At 36.1% G+C, this 23,786-nt stretch overlaps 1 protein-coding gene across 20 annotated transcripts in view; it reads right to left on the bottom strand.

Moving 5' to 3' along the window:
- Positions 1-23,786, bottom strand: part of NRG1 (neuregulin 1) — a 1,128,445-nt gene that overhangs the window by 45,136 nt on the left and 1,059,523 nt on the right. For 3 of the 20 annotated variants that reach the window (XM_055116445.2, XM_055116446.2, XM_034965928.2), the window contains exon 1: positions 4,805-5,277. The exons of the other annotated variants lie outside the window; for them this stretch is intronic. In XM_055116445.2, the coding sequence (XP_054972420.1) occupies positions 4,805-4,844 (40 nt within the window). In that variant the 5' untranslated portion in view covers positions 4,845-5,277. Of the gene's footprint in view, positions 1-4,804; positions 5,278-23,786 lie in introns of those variants that run through there. 20 annotated transcript variants of the gene reach the window in all.

The raw sequence follows: 23,786 nt of genomic DNA, 5'->3' as shown, positions 1-23,786 counted from the left end.
TTAATTCCTTTCTGTCTTCCTTACTAGTTTCTATTTTATTATTTGCATGTGAGTTTCATATGACCTTGTTTACTTTTATTTGACCTGCCATGTATTACTTTTCCATTTTCTTCTGCCTTTCCTGTTCATTTCCTTCGAAAGTCTACATTTTGTTGTGACACATAACCTAATTTTGTCTTCTCCCCTGCTTGATTTTTATTCTATCTGACTGGAATACTCAATATCTGATTATTCCATTTCTGAATTACTCATGGCCTTGCTTACCTCTTATTATCCTGTCTAAGGCATGTTTTTGGACCCCTTTCATTGATCTCAGCATGGCTTTTTCGAATAACAGCAAAAGACACTCAAAACAACTTGGATTTGGAGACAGATGTGGTTTAAATCTTGTCTCCTACTGGCTTTGAATAAGTCATTTAACCACTCAGATGCTCAATATTCCCATTAAGAAAAGAGGGGTAATGGCACTCTTACAGAATTCTGTAGAGATTATAAATAATCTAGATAAAGGAATTGGCAAAAAAAATTGGCATTCAATGAATAATAGCAAATATTAATGGGCAAGCAGGGAAGGCTCTTAATTTGGGTATGTATAAGAGAGAAAAATCTTGACAATGGAAATCTGGGGACTTCAAAGATGTATGCTATTTATTTATTTTTTTAAAGGAGAACTTTATTCCTAAGGATATGCATGTTATTCTGGAATCATTACTATGGATAAATAAGAATTGGACTAATTTTTTATTACTCCAACAAAAAGCTATTTTCAAAATACATTTCAAGGCATCTTTTCCAGGCCTACAAAGCAAACAAACTAAACAAAAGGAATAAGAAAGAATGAGTAGACAGTTGATTTTTACCATCAATTATCAGTTATACTTTAACATCTTCATTAAGAAGAGGGGAAACATGATTTGCATTGTTTGGTCTGTAAAATCATGGAGTATACAACATTTCTATATATCACACAGCATATAATCTTAACATAATATCCTTTCATGTAAAAAACTACTTATTTAGGTGCTATGTATTAATATTTTCATCCACGGCAATTGCCTTTAAAAATATCAGGAAATGGGCTGGGTACGGTGGATCACGCCTGTAATCCCAGCACTTTGGGAGGCCGAGATGGGAGGATCATGAGGTCAGGAGTTTGCGACCAGCCTGACCAACATGGTGAAACCCCATCTCTACTAAAAATACAAAAATTAGCTAAGCATGGTGGCGTGCCCCTGTAATCCCAACTAGTCAGGAGGTTGAGGCAGGAGAATCGCTTGAACCTGGGAGGTGGTGGTTGCAGTGAGCCGAGATTGCACCGCTGCACTCAAGCCTGGGTGACAGAGAGAAACTCTGTCTCAAAAAAAAAAAAAAAAATTAGGAAGTTTGCCTCGAATGTTAAAGGTTTTGTGCGGAAAGGCTTTCAACTGCTGACAGAATTCCATAGGATGACAAATGGAGCAGGGTATCCTTGCTGTCCCAGGTGACAGTGCTGAATGGGCCACCTGTGGTGTGCTGTCACCACGCAGTCCTGCAGAGGAACTCTGAACCTCAAGCAGACCCTAGTGGCCTTTGCATCTCTGACAGGTTGCTAAAGATTGCCCTTCATGCAACCTGAACAGCAAACACTGCATGGGCTCTCTCAGGACAAATGCCAAGGCTTTTGCTAAAAACAACAAAACCAACATTCCACCTCCCCCCAAAATGTAGACACTCCTTATAAAATGTAAACAATAAAAAAAAGCAGTGATATAAGCAACACATAGACATATTTCTTCCCTAGACTCTGATCTTATGAGATCATCAACATAAGATTAACAAATATGTTAAAAACTAGAAACAACCCTCTTTTTAAAAGGCCTTAAAAATATATCTCTCTGAAATGATTATCCTTGTAATGCTATCCTGAAGCCCCTAGCTCTGACACAGTCATTTAAAAAATTCTTAGATCATTACCTGAAACTAGTAATGGGATATTTCATAGCAAAATGATTCTTGGAGGGAAATGAAGTAGCAAGTATCTCATACAGTTATGGATTATTATGCTTAGCACTTTTATCCTTTAGCAGTAGTGAGATCAAAAAATGATCACGAATTGTAAGGCAACAATGAGCTCCCAGGTGATGCGAAGTGTTAACTGAGTGGATGCAGCTGCTCCAAACCAGCAGCCAAGCACAGGAATAAGTTGTAATTGTCAGAAGAAGCCGGGATGGAGATGGTGCTATATACACTCTTCAGATTTTCGCCAGGTTTCCTTTTGCTCTCCTTATTTGAACACAGGGCCCTGACAGTCTTACACAGGCCTATAAATTTCGCAGTGATATTTTTTCTCTGTGCCGTACACACTGAGTATTCCTAAATCAGTTTCCATTTGGTAATTCAACCAGGATGTAATGAAACCGACAAAGCGGGTCCTATGCCAATCAGAGCAAACAGCATTCTTTCTGGGGGGGCTGGGAGGAGTTGTATTAAAGGTAAACTAAAGATTTGGAAGATAAAATATGTTTCAATATATAAAAGATGATACCCCCCAATAGTTGTTCCAGGAAGGAGGTGAACTGGATCTCACTAAACCTTATCTCCCTCTGATTTATGACTAGTTTTTCACAATTTGTAAGTTGTCTTCTAGTGACTACAAAATGAACAGCAATTAGAAACACTACAAAATCTGACATTACTTTGATGTTTGCCATTTATGTGACCACTTTATCCCAAACACACTTTCCTTGGTATATCAACAACTACAGTATTATAAGGAAGAAAGTATAAGGTAAAGCAGAAACTTACTATTAGGTTGGTGCAAAAGTAATTACGGTTTTGGCCATTCCTTTTTAATACCAGAGAATGTATTTTGTAGTATTTTACTCTAGACCTGGTTTGCCTTGGCAAAAAAGGTCAGGACAAATGATCATTGCTGGGGAAGCTGGACAGTTCTCTGAAATAGCTGAGAACTGGGGGACTACTATTATCATTTAGAGGTTCCAAAAATCCTTTACCACACAAAAGGACTCCCTCCTTCCTTCATGCCCTTCCTCTTTCTTCCTTTCAGCCTGCCCCTCCCTCCCTTCTTTCTTTCCTTCCTTCCTTCTTTCCCTCCTTCCTTATTTCCTTCCTTCCTTCCTCACCTCCTTCCACAATTGTTTTTTTTTTTTTTTTTTTTTGAGATGGAGTCTAGCTCTGTTGCCAGACTGGAGTGCAGTGGCACAAACTTGGCTCACTGCAACCTCTGCCTCCCAGGTTCAAGCAATTCTCCTGCCTCAGCCTCCTGAGTAGCTAGCTGGTACTACAGCCACGCGCCACCACACCCGGCTAATTTTTTTTTTTTGTATTTTAGTAGAGAGGGGGTTTCACCATGTTGGCCAGGACGGTCTCCATCTCTTGGCCTCATGATCCACCCGCCTCAGCCTCCCAAATTGCTGGGATTACAGGCGTGAGCCACCACACCTGACCCACAATTCTTTAGTGACTGTTTATTATGTGCAAGACATAATGATAACAACCAAAATCACTGGGGTTAAAAATTGTAAGACCATGACCAACTCTCCCTAGAAGAAACCCTTCATAGATAAAATGTACTGAAATGAACACTGAAGTTGGCTGGGAAGAATCAGATCCAAGGCACAATTTTCCAATTATTAGCTGTGGGACTTCTCTCTATCTACCTGCCTTAGAAAATTCAGCTGCAAAAATGAGATACCAAAGGGTTGTTGCCAAGTTTATTACAACACTTTGTCAGTTGCAACACTGCACACAAATATATGATACTGTTACTATTACTAATGACATAAATATTGAGCAAACAAAAGTAAAAAAAGAATTCTGCCCAGACTGAAATGTTACATATATAACCAAGCCTCAATAGTTGTTTCTTAGGAAATTATTCTTCTGCAAAATGTGAAAAAACATGGCCTAATTTGGAGTGACAATCATTGAGTGATTATAAAGCATTAAGTAAATATCAATAATCTATGTTTAACTTTATCAAAACTACTTGTCAAAAATGTATAACCACTTAATTTCCTTATAAAATAAAATAGAACAATTTAAGAGAAATTAATATCATAAATGCAGGATTATTTTACCCTTTCAAGATCTACATAATTCTTTAATATTTCTGACTGAATTTCCAAATTACAAGAATTAAACTTACTTACAATATTATGTATTATGTGTTACAACAATTTTTTAAAGTATAAAATATTTTAAAATAGTGTCATATCCATAGCATGTAGACTGTAATATAAACTTCGTTTACAACTTAAGATTTTGGAAATAATACTATTGCCCATTTTGTAAATACTCAGAATAAATAGCTGAGAAATAATCAAGTGTTCTCTGCTTGTTATTAAATATTTTCCCATGGAATCAAACAGTATTTCCTGTAGAAGGCTAGGTGTTTTTCTTCTCAAGACAGGCTAAAAAGAAAATAATACTGTAAAGGATGGCTTGCTTTTCTTGCTTGTTTTAAGTGGTGTTTTCCTTATCAGTGAAGTAGACAAAACCAGTAGACCAGGACCATTACACAAATGCAAACTGCTGATAAAAAGCCACTATTCTTCTTTGACAATTAGCAGGAATTAGCATGACTATACAGTGTATATATACCCCACAAAGCAATCATTAGATCCTGTTTCCCTTGAATGAATTAGTCCTCACCCACAGCTTTTAGGACAATTCTTTACGAGTTACTTACAGAAAATTAAACCAAATAACTCTACGCCATTTGCTTAATAAAATATGCACATTTTAAATATTTGAATATTAAACTGCTAGTCACTACAAAATTACAGATTTTTTTTAACCTTACCTGTAATATCTTCAATGCTTATGTGTTTAGGAATCTGCATACTTTCCTGCTCTTTGAGGTCCAGTTAAAAAATCTGAAATTATTATTCTTGCTCTGAATATAGCTCCTTTGCAATTAGGTATAATGAGCAGACTGAACTCCTACTGGGGAAAAAAATGCTTAGGTGGTTCCTGAAGATGAAGCTCTGGAGCAGAAGCTGAGCAGAAAGAGCTGTGCCACCTAATGTAGCTTTTCTAGATGCCAAGGGAATGATAGGTGGAGTCATTAGTTTTCCAAAGGAAAGGTTCAGAGCCAGGCTCAGAACCACGGAAGCCTTGTCATTCTGGGTTGGCATTTTTTCCTGAGAAGTCATTCAATCCTTTGCTGAATAGCAAATATGTACTTGAAAAAGAAAGAAAGTGGCCAGAGGAGATCAAAGAACCTGCATAGAGTTGGAGGTTCCCAGAGCCAATACAGTGACTGGAAGTAATGTATCATCTCTCTTGACCTCTCCTTGACTGAACTCTGCTCAAGAAACAAAAAGGGAAGCCAGGAGAATCCTCAGGAGACGGTTAATGGAACCAGGACTTTCTAAAGCAGAATTAGGGCATCCAACTCCATGGAGCTCAGGACTTAGCTAATACGCTGGGAGCACTTAGAGGTTTGTAGACTTCCTACAAGGTGACACTTTGTCCAAAGAACAAGTTGACACCAAGGGCCAATGGAGATTAACTGGTTTAACTGATGAACTTGGTCTTTGGCATTGTTCAAACATATATAGAATTGTAGGACTATCAAGGATCTTAGCACATTTTATAGTTTATTCTATATTTTAAAGGAGGATAGAGATCATCTCAAAAGAATAGTTCTGCAGTCTTTAATAAAATACCTCTAGCTAAGAATTCACAAAAGTACACAGGGGAAGGCTGCCCAAGGTCACATAAGTGAATTAGAAAATGCTTCCTAAGTGGGTAAGATTCCTTTCTCCCTTACAAGCTTTCTGGGCAGACCCTGATATTATTTCTTCCTATTCAGCAGAATGAAAAGTGACCTTTGGGTGTTTCTCCTGATAAAACAAAATTATAATTTTTGTTGTAACACTGATCTCATTTGTAGCTAAACAGAAAGCAGATTCTAAGTTCCCAGCAGTGGCTGAGCAAATGATTTGGTGTCATTAGACAGTGTTATCCTTAGAATAATAAGATTGCCAGGAAAGGTTATTTTTCAAACCTACAAGTTGCTGTTTTTTTCTGTTTTTTTCAGACAGTGCATTTTACTCATGGCACAGTCTAATCATCCTAAGTCTACTATTTCTTAGGAGAAACATCTCAATGATACGAATACCATGGAGGATGTCATAACTTTTCCAAAGAAGAAGAAAAGTATCTTCCCATAGTGGATAATTGACTAAATGGAGTTACAAGAAAGCTACATTTTCTTCTTCACAAAGCCAATAATCTTTTCTTAGCTGAGAAGCCAATTCCAGAAACACAGTTCTGCTACATATTTTCTACTAATCACTGACAGTTTTATATGAGTATAAAATTTCCATAGCCGGAGTCCACAAACTTTCAAGCTGTCCCTTGAATCTTTTTCCATCAATACTTAGATTCTAAAGGAGTACAATCCGTCTAGCCTGCAAAGCAAATATCAGCAGGCCATCTGACTGGCTTAATTTGATATATTTATAGATCTCACCAGGCTAAATGTGGAAGGCACACATTCTTTACTATACTCTGCATTTTCTACCAGGATCATTTTGGGTGGAAGAAGGTCATGTCAATGTAGAAAATGTTAACCTGTCACTTTCCAAACTAGTCAAATCTTTCGTACCAAGCAAAACAAATCAAAACAAAGAGGACTGAACATCCAACAAGAATCAAGGATTCAGTTATTCAACAAGCTACTGAAATTACCATGTGACATTTAATGACATGTTAATTTATTCACCAACTAAAGCCCACTTAGAAATGAACGTAGCTGAAAGGTCAAAAGAGAGAAATCATAAGGTAAATTCATTATCTTATTCAACAAATTAAAAAAAAAAACATCATGGCACATCAACAAATAAAAGTCATATGGTCATTTCAATGGATACCGAATCAACCTTTGATGAAATTAGAAAGTCAATTTTTGTAAAACTATTCAGTATTATCTTTAAACATCAAACCTGAATTTAATCAAACATCCACATACATGTAACCAACAGGGACTAAATTAAGTGGCATCAAGAGGGGATGCAATAAAACCCAGAGAACTTTACAGGACAAATAACCTGGTTTCTTTAAAAAAAAGTTAAACGTAGAAAAAGGAGACAAAGGGAGCTAGGGCTAGAATCAAACAAAGAGTGAAAAAAGGAGAAAAATTCGAATATCAACACTTAAAATAGCATTAGGAAATATAGCAACCAATCAAAATGGTTGTGAATTTTATTCAGATCCTGATTCAAACAGTTACAAATGTAGGAAATCTGATCATGGATTAGATAATGAATAATAATATGAAGGGGTTATCATTAATTTTTGTGTGTGTCAAACATGTTATGGATATATTTAAAAATAGAAGAGTCCTTATCTTTTAGAGATACATACTGAAATATTTATACATTAAATGATAAGATGTCTGGGATTTGCTATAAAATAGTAAGAGAGAAGGGAAATGACTGGGATGAAGATGAAACAAAACTGATAACTGCTGAAGTGCGTGATGGCTACATGCAGATTCATTACACAATCCTTTGTATTTTCAGGTTTTTAATATGCATGTTTAAATGGATATTATATATGTACTTGTTTAAATATATGCTTATATTTATATTTAAAATTTTAAAATGCAAAAATATAATGATTTTAGGTTTTTCAAAACATGTCTTTATATTGTAAAACTAGAATGATATTCTGTATCATCTAAGAATATCTGCTTTTAGCTAATAATCTAAATGATCCTTAACAGTGAAACTCTAGGGGAGATTTCCATGACTGTCAAACCCAAGTAAAGGATATTGACTATCAGTGCTACTATTCAGCATTGCTCTTAAAAGTTCTAATCAATGCAATAAGGCAGGAATAAAAAAATTATGATATAGCTTTAGAAAATGAGAAGATAAAATAATCACGATCTGGAGATGATATGGTTGGATACCAGTAGTAACTATCAAGAAAACCCAGTGAAATAATGTGATCATATTCACAGCAGCAACAGAAAATATCAATCAGTTAGGTTAGTCAGGCATGAATTTAACAATAAATGTGAGAATGGGAACTATATTAAAAGAATCATATATTAAGAAGGTGAATTTGGCCTATGGTTGTGGGAGAAGATGGCATTCCACTAAAGGGAAAAAACAAATAAATGTGGAGGTAAGAAAGTAAATGTCATGTTTGGTGGTGAGAGGCAGCAGTTCAATTTGACTAGGACATGGATTATAAATAAGGAGGTGAAGTTAATGAAGCTATAAAATAATAATGCAAACATACCAGAGAAGCCGTTGATAACCTGGTTGGAATTAATGTTTAATATGTAGGCCATGAAGAGAGTTAGGCTTTTGAGTAGGGCCATAATTAATGAAACTAATGGTCTCTCCTGCAGTCTTTGGAAGGGGAAAACATGGAGATGAGACTAGTGAAGGAGGTGAGAGTAGAAGAGGGTTTGAGGATAACAGTGTTTGCAAGAAACTGATGGAAAAAGAATAGGGATCATATTCAGGAAATGACACTACTTTATATTTATATACATTAAAATTTGAGAAGAGCTAACTGCTGGAGTTCCTTTGTATTTCACACCTTGTACTACACCTCTAAGGCATTCAAACTGCTTATCACACATTTTCTCATTACTCTTCACGCAATCTAGGAAACACTCATCATGTTAACAGAGGAACTGAGGCCCATTCTCAATATGCAATACTCACTGGTAACACTAAAACGTCTGTTATAGGTAAAGCTGTCACTGTGCTTTCCTAATCTCACTAGACTACGTGTCTGTTGATATAAAGGATCCCATTAAGATGGACAATACCATAGCTGGCTTGAAATGATATGTTTTTTACAGAGATGATGAAGGCAGTGATGTGCCTATGAGTTTTAGAAGCATCTTCACTCCAGGAAATGATTTCTGACAAATGTTTTAAACAATCTAAACTTTCAGTACTTTGAGGCAAGGAGCCTCCCTAAAAGTGTAGCAAAAAGTGGGTTCTAGGATTTAGACACAATCTTCCAAGTGTTTCGGGTTTGAGCCAGGCCTCTTTGAACAGTGGCTTTGCAGGCAAAAAGCCTAATATTCCTTAGAATGTCGCCCATGCAGCTTGAAACATGCCTCTCTAAAACCCCAGACTGCACGTTGCTATATACCATTTAGCCAAATCACTGCAGTTCTGTGTTTGTGTGATGGTTGTGGACATAAATAGCCAGTTTATGTTTCCACAAACACAACATTTTCCTCACTGAGGCCAGAAATTGCTGCACGGAAAGCAACGAAGCAGTAAAAGTAGGTTTGAGCATATGAATCTTGCTCCATAACACTTGGCTAATTTCAGTCCATATATTTTCCCACAACTCCCAGGAGTTCCTTGTTCCCAAGTTCATGATCAGAGTAGCAAAACATGTCTCCCTGTAATACATTGTGTTATTAAATGTATATCTGCTGTTAGGTTTCCAGTACAAATTCTATAGTAACCAAATAACACATGAAAATCTAACTTTTTAAAGTACTCTACGTCATTTCACTCATGACCAATCTGAACAGGAATAAAACCAGTTTCAAAAAAACATATAATTTTAAGTGCTTTACTTAAAGAAAATGATTTCCTTTTTTTCTTGCCCCTCCCCACCCCCAACCCAACACCAGGACTAGCTGGTCGTAATAGTTCTTGCTTCTCTAAAGAAAATGTACATTTTAATTCAGAGAAATAGGCCATGGGGAGGTAGTATTGCTGCAAATTCTGTGTCTTTAGTGGAACAGGGCCAAAATGATAAATTAACTTTACATTATGCCTAAAGAAGCCTTCCCTAAAACCCGGTGCTTTTTCTTTTTCTTCTTTTTCCATTTTTGGGGCTCCACACTCAAACATAACAAGCACCTGTTTTTCTACTGTTGGTTTTCAACCTAATGTTGTTCAATGGGAAGGAAGCAAACAGGTGTGCACACTCCTTTTCTACATTACATAATATTAAAAAAAATTGGGGTTCTGCATCCTGCTATCATCATCTGGCCTTGCTGCTATGCACACACACACACATGCACACGCACGCACACACATTATGCAGTTGTTAGAAAAATCTAATGGAAATCATCTTGGTTATATTTAAACCAAAAAAGGGCATGTGGAAGAAGATCATAAAAAGAAAAGTAGAGCAAAGGTTAGGGCCTTATCTCAGCTTGCCTGGCTAAATTCCTGCATCGTCAGACACAAGGAATATTAAGGTCCATACATAGGACCTTAGTTATAATTCATTAGTTTTTTCCTGGTAGCACTGTATCTATCTATGTATATGGGCTAATAAAACACTTCCATCTCCTGGAGCTGTAATAACTCAGAATGACTGAGGTCTTCCCCCTCTTCTTTTAAAACATAAACCATTTTTGTAGACGCTGCAAGCATGTGTTTAATACACATCTTTGTTCTTTCCATCCATTACTACAAAGCCACCTAAAAATCAAAGCATTGAAAACCAAATGGTAGGCTGTGTTCATTCTCCCAATTCGGTTCCTCACATTTCCATGCAGTTCCTGTAGAAGAGTCAAAGTCTTCAGTTGAGATTTGCCATTTACTCAAAAGCTTTCAAAAAGTAGAACACTTTGTAATACAAAATATGTGTAGCAGGAATTTGCATTTCTAGTTCAGCTCAAATAGGCGTAGCCAACACCTAGTGAGGCATGTTCTAATTAAATAACCACAGAATCCAGTGACTCCCATAATGGAGAGACATATGCAGGAGCTACACTTCTGAATCCCACCAAGGGAAGAGTTCACAGATGACAGGCTGGCTGTAGTGATGCCTCTAAGCAGAAAACAAGGCCTTACCAGGAAAACAAGACCTTGCTAAGAAGAAGAAACCAGACCTCTGATCCTATTCTTTAAAAAGGCCTGGTTTAGGCCAGGCACGATGGCTCATGCCTGTAATCCCAGCACTTTGGGAGGCCAAGGCAGGCAGATCACAAGGTTCGGAGTTCAAGACCAGCCTGACCAATATTGCAAAACCCCATCTCTACTAAAAATACAAAAATTAGCTGGGTGTGGTGGCACACGCCTCAGGAGGCTACTCAGCTACTCAGGAGGCTGAGGCAGGAGAATCACTTGAACCAGGGAGGCGGAGGCTGTAGTGAGCCAAGATCACGTCATTGCACTCCAGCCTGGGCGACAGAGCAAGACTCTGTCTCAAAAAAAAAAAAAAAGGCCTGATTTATTCATGGCTTTCCCTTAAGAAATCCTTACTTCTGAAAATTTTTGAAATATGGAAAACTTTTATTGAAAGACAGACTTTACTTGGTTTCACACCTTTTCAGTGTGTTGGAACTTCAATCACAGGGATGGCATTGTCTCTGAATAGAAATCAGTCACCGGTGGGAGACCTTTTCTGTCTGGAGGCTCCCATCATTTCCTCATGCCTTTCATGCCTAGCGTTATACTACAGACTGATCCTTGGATTTTCCTCTAAGTCTGAAAACCTGAGGGAAGTGAGTCATTGCTCTACTGAGATCACACAAGTCCTAGGAATTCAATGGTCATAGTTCAAAGGATCTTAGTTACCACAGACATGTTATAAAAATTCAGCAATCTAGTTGGGTGTAGTTGTTCACATGTGTAATCCCAGCACTTTCAGAGGCTGAGGCAGGTGGATGGCAAGAGCCCAGGAGTTCAACCAGCCTGGGCAACATGGTGAGGCCCTGTCTCTACAACAATTTTAAAAATTAGCTGAGCATGGTGGTGCGTGCCTGTGGTCCCAGCTACTTGGGAAACTGAGGTCCAGGAGTTCAAAGTTAAAGTGAGCCATGTTTGTGCCACTACACTCCAGCCTGGGCAACAGAGCAAGATCCTGTCTTAAAAAAAAAAAAATCAGCAATCCTTCATTGGCCCTTCATGCTGCTTTGAATAAAAAGGTTATCAAAATCTGTCAAATGGCTGCATGGGTCTATCACAGCCACTGAGTCTGGCCTGAAGCTCATGCTTGGGGAGCTAACACTCTACTTGCCAAAGTACTGTGCGTGCACGCGCTTGAGCTTGTGTGTGTATGTGTGAGTGTGCATGTGTGTGTTTGCGTGTGTGTGCATGCGCATGCAAGAGAAAAGATGACTGAGCTAGGAATTGAGTCACGTGTTCTTTTGATTTGTGGGATCAGTGCTTCAGGCTCAACGTAACAAAGCTGACCACTTTCACAACTCTGAGAGAGGAGTCATGGATGATCCAATTCTAGAGATAAGAGATATAGCTGAATTAATAAAATTTTGGCTGTATTTTACAAGCTCTGTGACTAGGCACAGCATGAGGTCAGTACAAAGTTCCAACCATGCTTAGATCAGAGAACCACTAGAGCAGAGGTCCAGACAGAAGAAATCCATCACTATCACAGTAATGGTAGGAAATATCAGGCGTGGCACCAAAATCTTAACCATAACTACCCTAAAAACCATCAGGAGGATTTCAGAATCAAAATAACAAAAAGGACATACCCTCAGTGCTTAGCTAAACTCTATGACTTAATAAGGTAAAAATGAATATTTGAAGTTAGATGAGAAGTCATCATTTTAACGAGGTTGACATGGATCTGTATTGATTCCAAAGACAGAATTTTTATGTGTAGCACTTCTAATTCTCCAGACATAATTTACAATAAGAGACAAGTTCCTTAAAAATTATTTAAAGATTGAATAGCATGCGCAGTTGCTGCCAAATAGGAGACATACTAAATTCCCCTTCACTTTTCACTTGCTCCTTACTTACAACTCCTTTCACTAAAGGAAAAAAAAAAAAAAAGGTATCAAATATGTCTGCTGACCATTACATGTAAGTCTAGTAGACTCTTTATAGACAATTTCCATAAAACACAGCATCCAAAATGGAAAAATGGAAATTAACTTTGAAAGTAAAGAAAGGCATAGCAAATTTAACTAGATTATCATCATTACCTGTGATAAATACTTTTCTGTCCCAGAAGCATAAAAATTGGAGAGGCTGTCTAGATTCTTTCACATGCTAGAATTGATGTCTAGAAAATACTGTTTGGGATATGGTTTCTACAAAGTGCAGAAAGACTGAACCATCAAAGTCATTATTGGCTCAAGGAGAAAAGTACAAGGAAAAGGGCCATGTAAGGTAAGGGTAATAATAATAAGTTATTACCTATGCAGGCTCACTCTGCCATCCGTTATCCAACTTACTGGGTGTGAAATGTTAAAAGTAGAACTAAGATTCTGGGATTAACATTCTGTTGGTTTTCTTATTATTGAAGAAATAAATGTACTCATTCTTAATAGTCATATTTCTAGAATGAGTCATCACCAACTATATTTCAATATAGCTGAGAGTAAAACATCACAGAGCACTTTAAATGTGCTCACAACTACCATTTCTACTGGGCATGCTATTTATCATGTTCTGGTTATCTTGAAGGTGATCTTCAAGGTAGGTCACGAGGGAGGAACTGGAGAAATGAGAAGCAAAGAAAGAAGACATTTTGTAATTGCAAAAATGGAGGTGTGCTCTGGATAGCATGTTTTGTTCTTAAACATCTTCTTTCCTCTTTATAGCATAACAACTTCATAGCGTAACATTACAGCATAACTTGATAGTGTAGCAATGATTTTTTACAGCAATCTTGTCTTTTGAAGTAGAAATCATTTTTACCACGACCAGTAGGTGTTTGGCATTGATAATGTTAGCTAGGCATTGTAAAGGTATGTCTTTTGCTTCTCTTCTTCCTGGTTCCCTTTTTTTGGAGAAGAAATGAATGCAGATAAAATCCAAGAGTTATCTGTATAGTAAAGCATGAAAATTCTTAGCTAAGACAAGATAAACTGACATTCATTAAATATCTACTATGTGCCAGACATTCTAGCATTTTAACACCTTTAGTCCTTAACAAGAAATAGGTGACACTTTCTCTTTCTCATAGTTGGAAAAAAAAAAAAAACTGAGGCTGAAAAAAGTTAAATGGCATGGCTTTGTTCTCAAAATAATAAAGAGGAATTCCAAGGCAGGTTACTTGCTAGGCCCATAATACAGCCACTGAAATATTCTGCCCTATGACGCCTCTTTCATTCCAGAACTATATATGTCACCTTGTAGCTAAAATCAAACAAGGCCATTAGAGAAGCCATATTCTTCTACATCTGAATATTTCTCTATGTTTGCAAACTACATTGTCAGAGAATGAGACTTAAAATATTACCTTTAGGTTGTGCATTCTTAGCAGAAGGCAGGAGGCCACTGTGAGTCAAACTGATGCATTTTAGTTTTCACTCACGGAAAACGCTCTGTCTGTATTATCTAGTTTTCTGTTGTCTGTTTCAGTTTATCTATCTAGTTTTCTAGTTGTCTGTTGTCTTATATTTTTCATTAAGCTTTCCTAAACACTAGAAAACTAAACTGATCTTGAATAGTTAGACTGAAGTATAATATGAAAGTTATCAGAAATTCAGTGATGTGACCACATAGTGCCAGAGTGTTATAAGGGATTCTATTTAACCTTCATTCAGATTATCATCATTTTCCTTTTAAAAAATATGCCTTAAAAAACAACTTAATTTTCATTTAGTAATGATTGTAGAGTTAGAAAAAAATACACACTTTACTTTTTTATGAGACCAAAGAGAAATGCATATACATAAAAATGCACATACAAATATAAATATGCTGAGTTATAAACACCATCAGGGAGTTATGGCAACAGGAACTATTCCAAATGAAATGCTAAATTTAGTTATGATGCCTGTGCAATATTTAATATTTGCATAAGATCTCTGATTGACCGCAATGCAAAATTAATACCACTGGATCCTTTAAAAGCTGATTGTACACAACAAAGAGATAGGGAGAAAAGACGAAAAAAGTATTTCTATAAGAGATGCAGATAAATTATATAAAATAAAAAAATTATCTCCAGGGACATTTGATGTTAGGTTCATTTCGTTGACTTGTAATTTTCTTTAACCTCATTTGTATATAATATGCAAATCACGCACAAGAAACTCTTAAAAATAGGTCTGATGGTAGCACTCCTTAATTAAAAGTTAATTCCTGACTGTCAAGTAATTTAAATGAGCAACATTTAAATAAATGGGCTCTTCTAAATAGTTAACATAAGACATCTTTCGTTTGGTTAAATTACATATGAGGATCATCTAATCAGACTTGCTTTACCTAGTTACTCCTAACAAAAATAATGCTAAAAATCAGAGTGGCAGACATATTTAAAGTGTTTACTAATGGCAAATAACTGCAAAATTGGAAGAACAATGTAAAATATGAGTTAATTTGTGTAATTTTCATCAGTCTCTTCAGTATTCCGTTGATTTTCTACTAAATTTTATTCAATTGACTATGCCAAGCCTTATCTTCACCCATCTAAAATTTGAAATACAGGCACACATGTTCTCAGAACCTCTTGAGACAAAAAATATATATATAATAAAATATGCCAGGCTCATTGGCTCACACCTATTATCCCAGCACTTTGGGAGGCTGAGGCAGGAGGATTGCTTGAGCCTAGGAGTTCGAGACCAGCCTGGGCAACATAGTAGTACCAGACCCCATCTCTACAAATAAAACAATTTAAAAATTAGCCGGGCATGGTGGTATGGGCCCATAGTCCCAGCCACTTGAGAGGCTGAGGTGGGAGGATCATTTGAGCCCAGGAAATTGAGGCTGTAGTTCATGCCACTGTACTCCAGCTGGGGCAATGGAGTGAGGCCCTGTTTCAAAAAAATAAAAATAAAAATGAATAATAATAAAATAAAATTTGAAATATAGCAAGGTAAGTCACAGATTTGTTCAAAATAAGTTAAAGCTATGGAAGAAATCTGAGAATCACAGAATTTTCTATTTACTTCGGTGATAAGAGAGCTGAGGCACATGGCAAAAATATTATATAGTTTTTACCTACAATTACATATAAGAGGCGTGACTAAAATATTGAACTTTGTAGTTTCAAATGCACCATTAACATTTTTCACTTAGGCTTCTTTGTTTCCTAAAAATAAGCAGTCAATGTTGAGTAGAAGTGTCAAGAAATCAATAAAAAGTAATTAGGAAGAGTGTTTAATGTCCTTGAGAAAAGCTTTGAAAGCAAAAAGGGAATCTTCGGCTTAGTGAACAGTCAACATTCTTACATTTTCTTCCATAATAAAAAGAAAAGGCAATAATTTAAATTACTTTTTTAATAAAAATAAAACATACAGATGTCAAGTGTCACCCTGGGCCATATTGCAGTTAATGCGGTTGCTTTCCATCATAAAAATCCACCAGTGAAAGCTGTCCCGGGGTAATGACTCCTTCCTATAGGCAGTCACTGTTATATGTACCCATGTGTGATAACAAGCAATAGAGCAGGAACCCTCATGTTAACACTCAGTTGCTTTAGCTAACCATTCCTGTCATCTTAAAAGAGAGAAACCGAGAGAAAGGAAAGAATTATTGTGTGACTTCAACATGCCAGGGCAAAAATACACATGATCTCATAGGCTCTCACAATAACCTGTAAATTCTGTATTATTTACCTGCACTTATTAGAAAGTAAACAATATCTCAGACAGATTAGGAGTTTGCCAAGACCCTACAGGTGGAAAATAGCAGAGCTGGGATTCAAACTCAGATCTCTGACCACAAAGTCCCTACTCAAATGTCTTATTCAATGGAGGTTCTCAGTATTTTGAGAGCTAAGGACTCCTTTCAGAATTTGGGGAAAGCTATCAATTTTTGTTTACATGTACAAATAAAAACCAAGCATACAATTTTGGAGTTTCATGGACCTCTTTTTCTGAAGCCAATTCAAGTTAAGAATTCTTCACATGAAGTCTGGCTATAAATGACCTTTGACATCTTCCATAATGTAGAAAACTCAATAACATGATTCCATTAGAGATAAGACTAAAAGCTGTTTCCTTCTATGCATTATTTTATTTGCTTTGTTTCAGAGGTCTTTTTCAATAATCTGTTTAACTATTTCAGAAGCAGATATAAGAACATTTGAGAACATCACCAAAATTATTGTAGATCATCAAAAGATAATATAAGTTAGGAAAGGAAAACTTAATTAGGAGTCTTTTGGATTATGTTAAGTATAATAAGGATGATTTAACTTTTAGGACTTTATTACAAATACTGCCACTATTATTTTGTTTTACAGATTATTTATGATAATAAAGGAATATTTTATTTAAAAGGTATCCCTGTAGATTAAAAAAAATACTTCATACATATAACTTCAGAAGCTGATGGGGGTATGAGGCCAGGGAGAAAGAGAGTCTCTAATTTTTTTCTTTTTATTGAGAGAACAAAGATGCTTACCAGGCTTAAATATTCTTATTTTTAAGTTTGGACTAGCATTATTTAATACAAAAGCCCAATTTTCTGAAAGAAAACTGCAGTAATTTAATTTTTTTAAGTACATTCCTTCTGAAAAAAAAATCTCAAAATGCCACAAACCAATTAGATATATTTTTATTTATGTGTTTGCAGAGTGCACAGCTTCAAACACACCAGGGGACTGTACCTAAATCTTTTATTAATATCATATTTAATAGGAAATTCCAAGTTGACTTATTGTAACATTGAATACAGAAACCCACTCATATGATTGTAAACACCTTTGGAATGAAATATAACTGTGTCATTGCTGAATAGTTAAAGGTAACAGTTTATTTCATATTAAATTTGAAACAATCTCTGACTGATTCTTTCCTTCTCCCCTCAATTGCTCTGAAACAGTTCTGAGAAGGCATTTTGCTATAGTGACTTTTTTCCCCTCATATCTTTCTCTCAGGAGTATGACAAAAGATTTGAAAGAAAATCTAGCTTTTAAGTTTGTACAATCTTCTTATCATAGGACATCATTACCACTGATTTTAGGTCATATATTGTTACAACTACTAAGGTGTTGTTATTATTACTAATCAATGTAAACATTACAATGTATTTTTATTTTATAGAAATGGAATGGCAAGTCTGCTATATCTAATAATTTGTTATAAATTACTCTAATTATCTGAATTAAAAGCATCATTTATCAAGTGATGAATAAGACTGCAGCCCAGCACAAAATACGTTTTTCTTTAAAAGGCATTGTTTTCTCTACAAATAGATTTCTTTTTACATTTTTTAGAATATTCAGATGATAATGGAATTAAAAAAATAAATAAACTGGCTTTATAATAGAATCTTGTAAACTTCTAAATAATTTGAATTATATTAACTCTGAAAATTAAATAGCATTTATCTGCAAAGAAAGATTCATTTCTAAAGCTTTCTTTCTATTGAAATCCCTATTCCATAGGAGTAATTATGACTATACATTTTAACGACCAACAGAGTCAAAGTATACAAGTGTGGCTAATATTTGGTGAAATATTATTTGAGAAAATTTAAAATTCTGAAAGAAAACTACCATTCCTTTTTTATGACCTCAATCACCAGGTCTCAGGGACTATTATAAAGGAAATTTTTAAATTTGGGTATCCTCAGTGTCATAATTAGAGGCTAACGTTGGTAAGTGAAACTGTCAATCAAATATTCCTTAAAACAAATGTCATTTTATAATTCTACAGTCTTGTAAAATTACACACAAACACACACACACACACACCTATATATACCCATGCACTTCTTAAAGTTCTTAGTTTTCAAGTTTAACTTAGAAAAAAGCTAATTGACCATCATATGGATAGCAAGCCCCTGCCAAAACTAGTCCATTTGACTTGGTCTGTAGCTTATCACAGAATCTCAGATAAATTGATAAAACTGTATGCATTCTTTCTTGTTTGCCTACTCAGCTACTTATAAGTCCCATTTATCTAGCAGTAGAAAAATAAATGAGAGAAGATATAAAGTATTCTAATATATCTATGCCTACATCTGATCTGTTTGTAAATATAATTAACATTTGAAAATCCTCCGTAAAGCTTCATCCAGAAGGGGCTTCTCCACGACAGTCACAGACCTTTGGTCTCTACTACACTGCTATCAGCTCAGATCCATTAGAGACAAAGATTTAGTTTTTGTGAAACTGCTATAGGCATCTAAACCTGAGTTTGGATAATTTTTATCAGTCCAGTTTATCTCATTTGCTAGATCATCTTTCCATAAGCAAATTCCTCTTAAGTAGATTAATATCCTTTAGATCTAGGTGTCTACCCTCCCTCTGTGTCTTAAAATATGGCCACATTTTTTAAAAAGAAATTTATAGAAATAGTCAAAGATAAAATGGGGAAGCCTTGGTAGGTTGGGCAATTCCTTGTAACTAAAGAAAGCAAAGACTTGTTGAGGACATGTAGGAAATGTTTTTCAATGGGACTCATTGCAACGGCAGGTAGGGTTTAACTTCAAACTATTCAAGATTCATCTTCCAACCTTGAAGTTCTATTATTCCAAGGATAGGATTAAACTTGATATACACCAATGATGCTGGTAATTTTGGCTAAACTCAAACATTTTCATATTTAAGATCTGATATGATTTTTACAGATCACAAAGTGCTACATCTAAGTCTTAATTTCAAGTATCCTGATTCGAATTCATCAACTAGTACCTTGTTCACTCTGGGATGGGAAATAAAGAGTAGATCAAGAGGAGATCCCCTCTCAAAGTGGAGAAACACCTAATGTCCTTCACAAATTTTCTACTTTTGTACATCTCTAAAGCAAACATTTTGCCACTTTAGCACTTTTCGTCAAGGATAGCAGAGGCTACTTAAAATACATTGTCACTTGGCCGGGCGCGGTGGCTCACGCCTGTAATCTCAGCACTTTGGGAGGCCGAGGCGGGCAGATCACAAGGTCAGGAGATCAAGACCATCCTGGCTAACATGGTGAAACCCCATCTCTACTAAAAATACAAAAAATTACCCGGGTGTGGTGGCTGGAGCCTGTAGTCCCAGCTATTCGGGAGGCTGAGGCAGGAGAAAGGTGTGAACCCGGTAGGTGGAGCTTGCAGTGAGCGAGATCTCGCCACTGCACTCCAGCCTGGGCGACACAGCGAGACTCCGTCTCAAAAAAAAAAAAAAAAAAAATTCATTGTCACCTATCCCATGCTGATTGCTATTCCTAAAAGCTGTATTTTATTAAATATAGTTTTAAAAATTCAAGTGGCTACCAAAGAGCATTTTTATGTTCATAATTTTATAAATATATCCAACAATAGAAACAACTCTACATTTTTTAAAGTCAAACTAATATTTTCAGATGCCATAAAAAGCACGTCAATGATCACAAATCTCGAATGACAGGCACTAACGGCATGTTTGTCCCCACAGATTACTAATTTCATTGATGAGACTTTCTATAGCTTTTATTGGCCATCAGCAGATGAATGCACCAGGACCAATAAAACCTGTCTGTAAATGATAAATATAATCTTGTTTGCGCTATGACTTGAGGAACATTACATTTTAGTGATATTTTTCCAAGAAGGAATGCTTAAATGTGATCCATTAATTTCATGACAGTAGTGGCAATAAAGTATGAAATAATGAGATTTATTGCACAGAAGTGCAGGCAACACTTAAGTATTTTTCTCAAATCATAAAATTCTTGAGACTTGGGAAACCAAGAATTTGCTTTTTCATACAGATTTTTAACTATGCCTTTTGTTTGTTTATCTTACTGTTGTTCCATTATAAAATATATGATTGCTTGTTTTTTATTTGCTTATGTGATATGCAGATTAATCTTCCAGTTCATTATACAGAAGTTGTTTCACTTAGTCTTCTGCAAACTCACTTGAACAATTTAGTAAACCTTAGCCCGATACTATCACTGCTCTTCAAATGAAAATATCCAGAATATAAACTCTTGAAAAAAGGAAATGATCATTTTGAAGATTCAACTCTAAATTCACTTAATCCAGCTCAACAAATCACTAAAAATTACTCAGCAAGTGGTCACACTTTTTACTTAATATGTCCCTCCCACCTCTACGGCCTCCCCAGAGGACATTGGGAGATGGGAGATAGAAAGAAGAAATTAAGGAAACATTGCCTTTAACACACCTTGCATATATCATTCCTTGCTATGATATCTGGTAGGCAACTAGCAATTTGTTAAATTAACTCATTTCCTCTGACTCATTCTTTGTTACTGAAGGGCTACAACTCTGTTCTATGAAGAACCACTACTTTGTAAGTGCTTGTTCAGCATATTCCATTTTTGCTGATGGTATCTGAAATTAATCAGTGTGCCAATCTGAGCACACACAAAGGTATCAGAAAGGGCAGCGATGGCAAAGACCATCTTTAGCAGGAGTCACTGGGGTAGAGGTCTAGTGTTGCCCTGGTGAAGCCAATACTTTTTCAAAGATCGATTGTGTTGTAACACCACCTCAATGACAGCAATAGGTTTCAACCACAAATTTTCTTAAAATATTCTCAAATTAAAGAATAGACCATACATGTTGTGAACATTTTTATATCTAATGCTTTGTTAAATTTTCCTGTCTTAGTTCTAAACAGTTTGTATTCTAAAAGAAGCCATGTCATGGGTAAAAGTAAGAATACAACAGGTTTCTAGTCCAATGTGTTCTATCCTGTCAGCTGCTGACCAGAAGAAAGTGAATGACATTTCTTTTTTTCTTTTCTTTTCTTTTCTTTTTTTTTGTAGACAGGGTCTCGCTCTGTCACCCAGGCTACAGTGCAGTGGCACAAACATGGCTCACTGCACTCTAGCCTGAGCGACACAGCGAGACTCTGTCTCAAAAAAAAAAAAAACATCATTAGTGAGCTATCTCTACAATATCATAGGACTAAAAAGATCAAAGCATTTCTGCAATCATTTGGGAAATCAAACAGATATGATATTTCGGAACTAATAATATTTATTATAATATTTAGAATCCAAAGGGGTCAATGTAAACCCTTTTCTGACTTATGTTGTTGGTATTCAGCCCCTAATAAATTCAGTTAAAGAATGTCGTAGTGTTTCAAGGCCAGATAATAAGACTACAGAGGTGAGGAATGCCCCTGTGGTCTTCGAATATTATTTCCTCATCCCTCCCATCCTTTGACCACAATAAACACTGTTATGAAAGAAATTCAAATATAAAAATATTTCTGTAAACAAATATAATTAAATGCCACCCTGTTAAAACTGTTGATTTATTTAAGGAAAACCAACATGAAACCCAATCAAATTTTGCAATTCTAGGTTAGCCCTCATTTGCTAACTTTTATGCTTGCCTGTATTATTGTTGAAAACCCAGCCATTAGAGAGAGGGAAGAGTGAAAGACAAAAATGGGACTGTAAGACAATAAAAACAGTCTAAACAGCCTTCTCATTCACCTCATTTTCTTGACTCCTCCCTTCCTCAAGTTTTAAGAACTGACTGATAATTTTGCAAGTGAAAATTCAGGCCTGGCATGGTGGCTCACACCTGTAATCCCAGCACTTTGGGAGGCCGAGGCAGGCAGATCAGGTCAGGAATTAGAGACCAGCCTGGCCAACAGGGCGAAACCCTTCTCTACTAAAAATACAAAAGTTAACCGGGTGTGGATTGTATGTGCCTGTAATCCCAGCTACTCGGCAGGCTGAGGCAGGAGAATCGCTTGAACCCAGGAGGAGGAGGTGGTAGTTAGCCAAGACTGCGCCACTGCACTCCAGCCTGGGCCACAAGGCGAGACTCCTCCTCAAAAAAGAACAATTCATAGTAATACGGACAAGAGAATCATATATTAATCCATTCTCCTTTAAAAGCCAATCTCTACCAACACAAATGCCCAAACATGGGTTGCTGTTTATTTCAGCAGATTCACTTGATTTTCATACAAGTGTGATTTTACGTATGACTATTAGGCACATGTGAACACTGACACACGTCCCACACATAGCCTTTTAGAAGAAAACACATTTTTCCACCAGCTTTTTCACAGAAATACATGAGAGTGATGTCCTAGAGTCATTTTTTAGATGTGGGCAGTCTCCAATCAATGCCTTAAAGACAGCACTCAGGATACACTTCCCTAAAACATCCATTTCCTATTGATTTTTTTTGTTGTTATAAATGACTCGTATTCCCACAACAGGAAAAAGAATTCAAAGATTTTCCATTTTTGATATTTGGTATGTGAGTCAAGTCTCAAAGATAAGAAGTTGTTACTTTTACAAAAAGAGTCATCTGAGAAGGATACTTGATTACTAGGAAAACAGAAAATACAATTCCTAGCACTTTGATTTATCTTGTGATGAAATCTTAAGGAAAAGTCACATTTGTGATCTCACGATCTTGGTATCCATTGTCAGTTTATGGACTTTCAACTGTACTTAGGAAAGTTTCAGTTTAAGGGGGTCCCTTATTTACCAAGGTTTCACGTTTTCTTTTTGTTCAACTAAATGAATGTCAGATAGTTAAAATACCTTAAATTGTTCATGGAATAAATCAGGGTGAAATCACAGAGATAAATTAGAAAGTGATAATTGATCTATAATCTATAATTTTCTCCATTTATTTTTGTCAAGTTAGAAAGTGAATCATCTTTTAGTTGAAAACATTCACTTTAGTTGACAGCTTGGCCTACTTCAAAATAGATTTTAATAAAGGGAGAAATCAGGAGTTTGTAAGATATGAAACCTTTTGAAAAATGCAGGCTTACTCACATTGAAGACCAAAACAGTTAATATTTAAAAATCACCTTCAAATATGCTGGCCCCATGGTCTTTACGCCCCTCTATCACTGAGTTGTTATTCTTCTGGGAGAGCAATGCCAGGCTTTTTAATAGTGAAAACTGGGCATTTACTGGCAAGTCATCATTTCTTGCATTCTTGTGTCTTGATTTCAACACATGGAATGAATGTCACAGTCATAAC

Source organism: Pan paniscus, chromosome 7, assembly GCF_029289425.2.
Source record: "Pan paniscus chromosome 7, NHGRI_mPanPan1-v2.0_pri, whole genome shotgun sequence".
In the NCBI taxonomy this organism is placed as follows: Eukaryota; Metazoa; Chordata; class Mammalia; order Primates; family Hominidae; genus Pan; species Pan paniscus.
The sequence above is the reverse complement of the archived record's forward strand: the minus strand, read 5'-3'. Positions and strand labels throughout refer to the sequence as shown.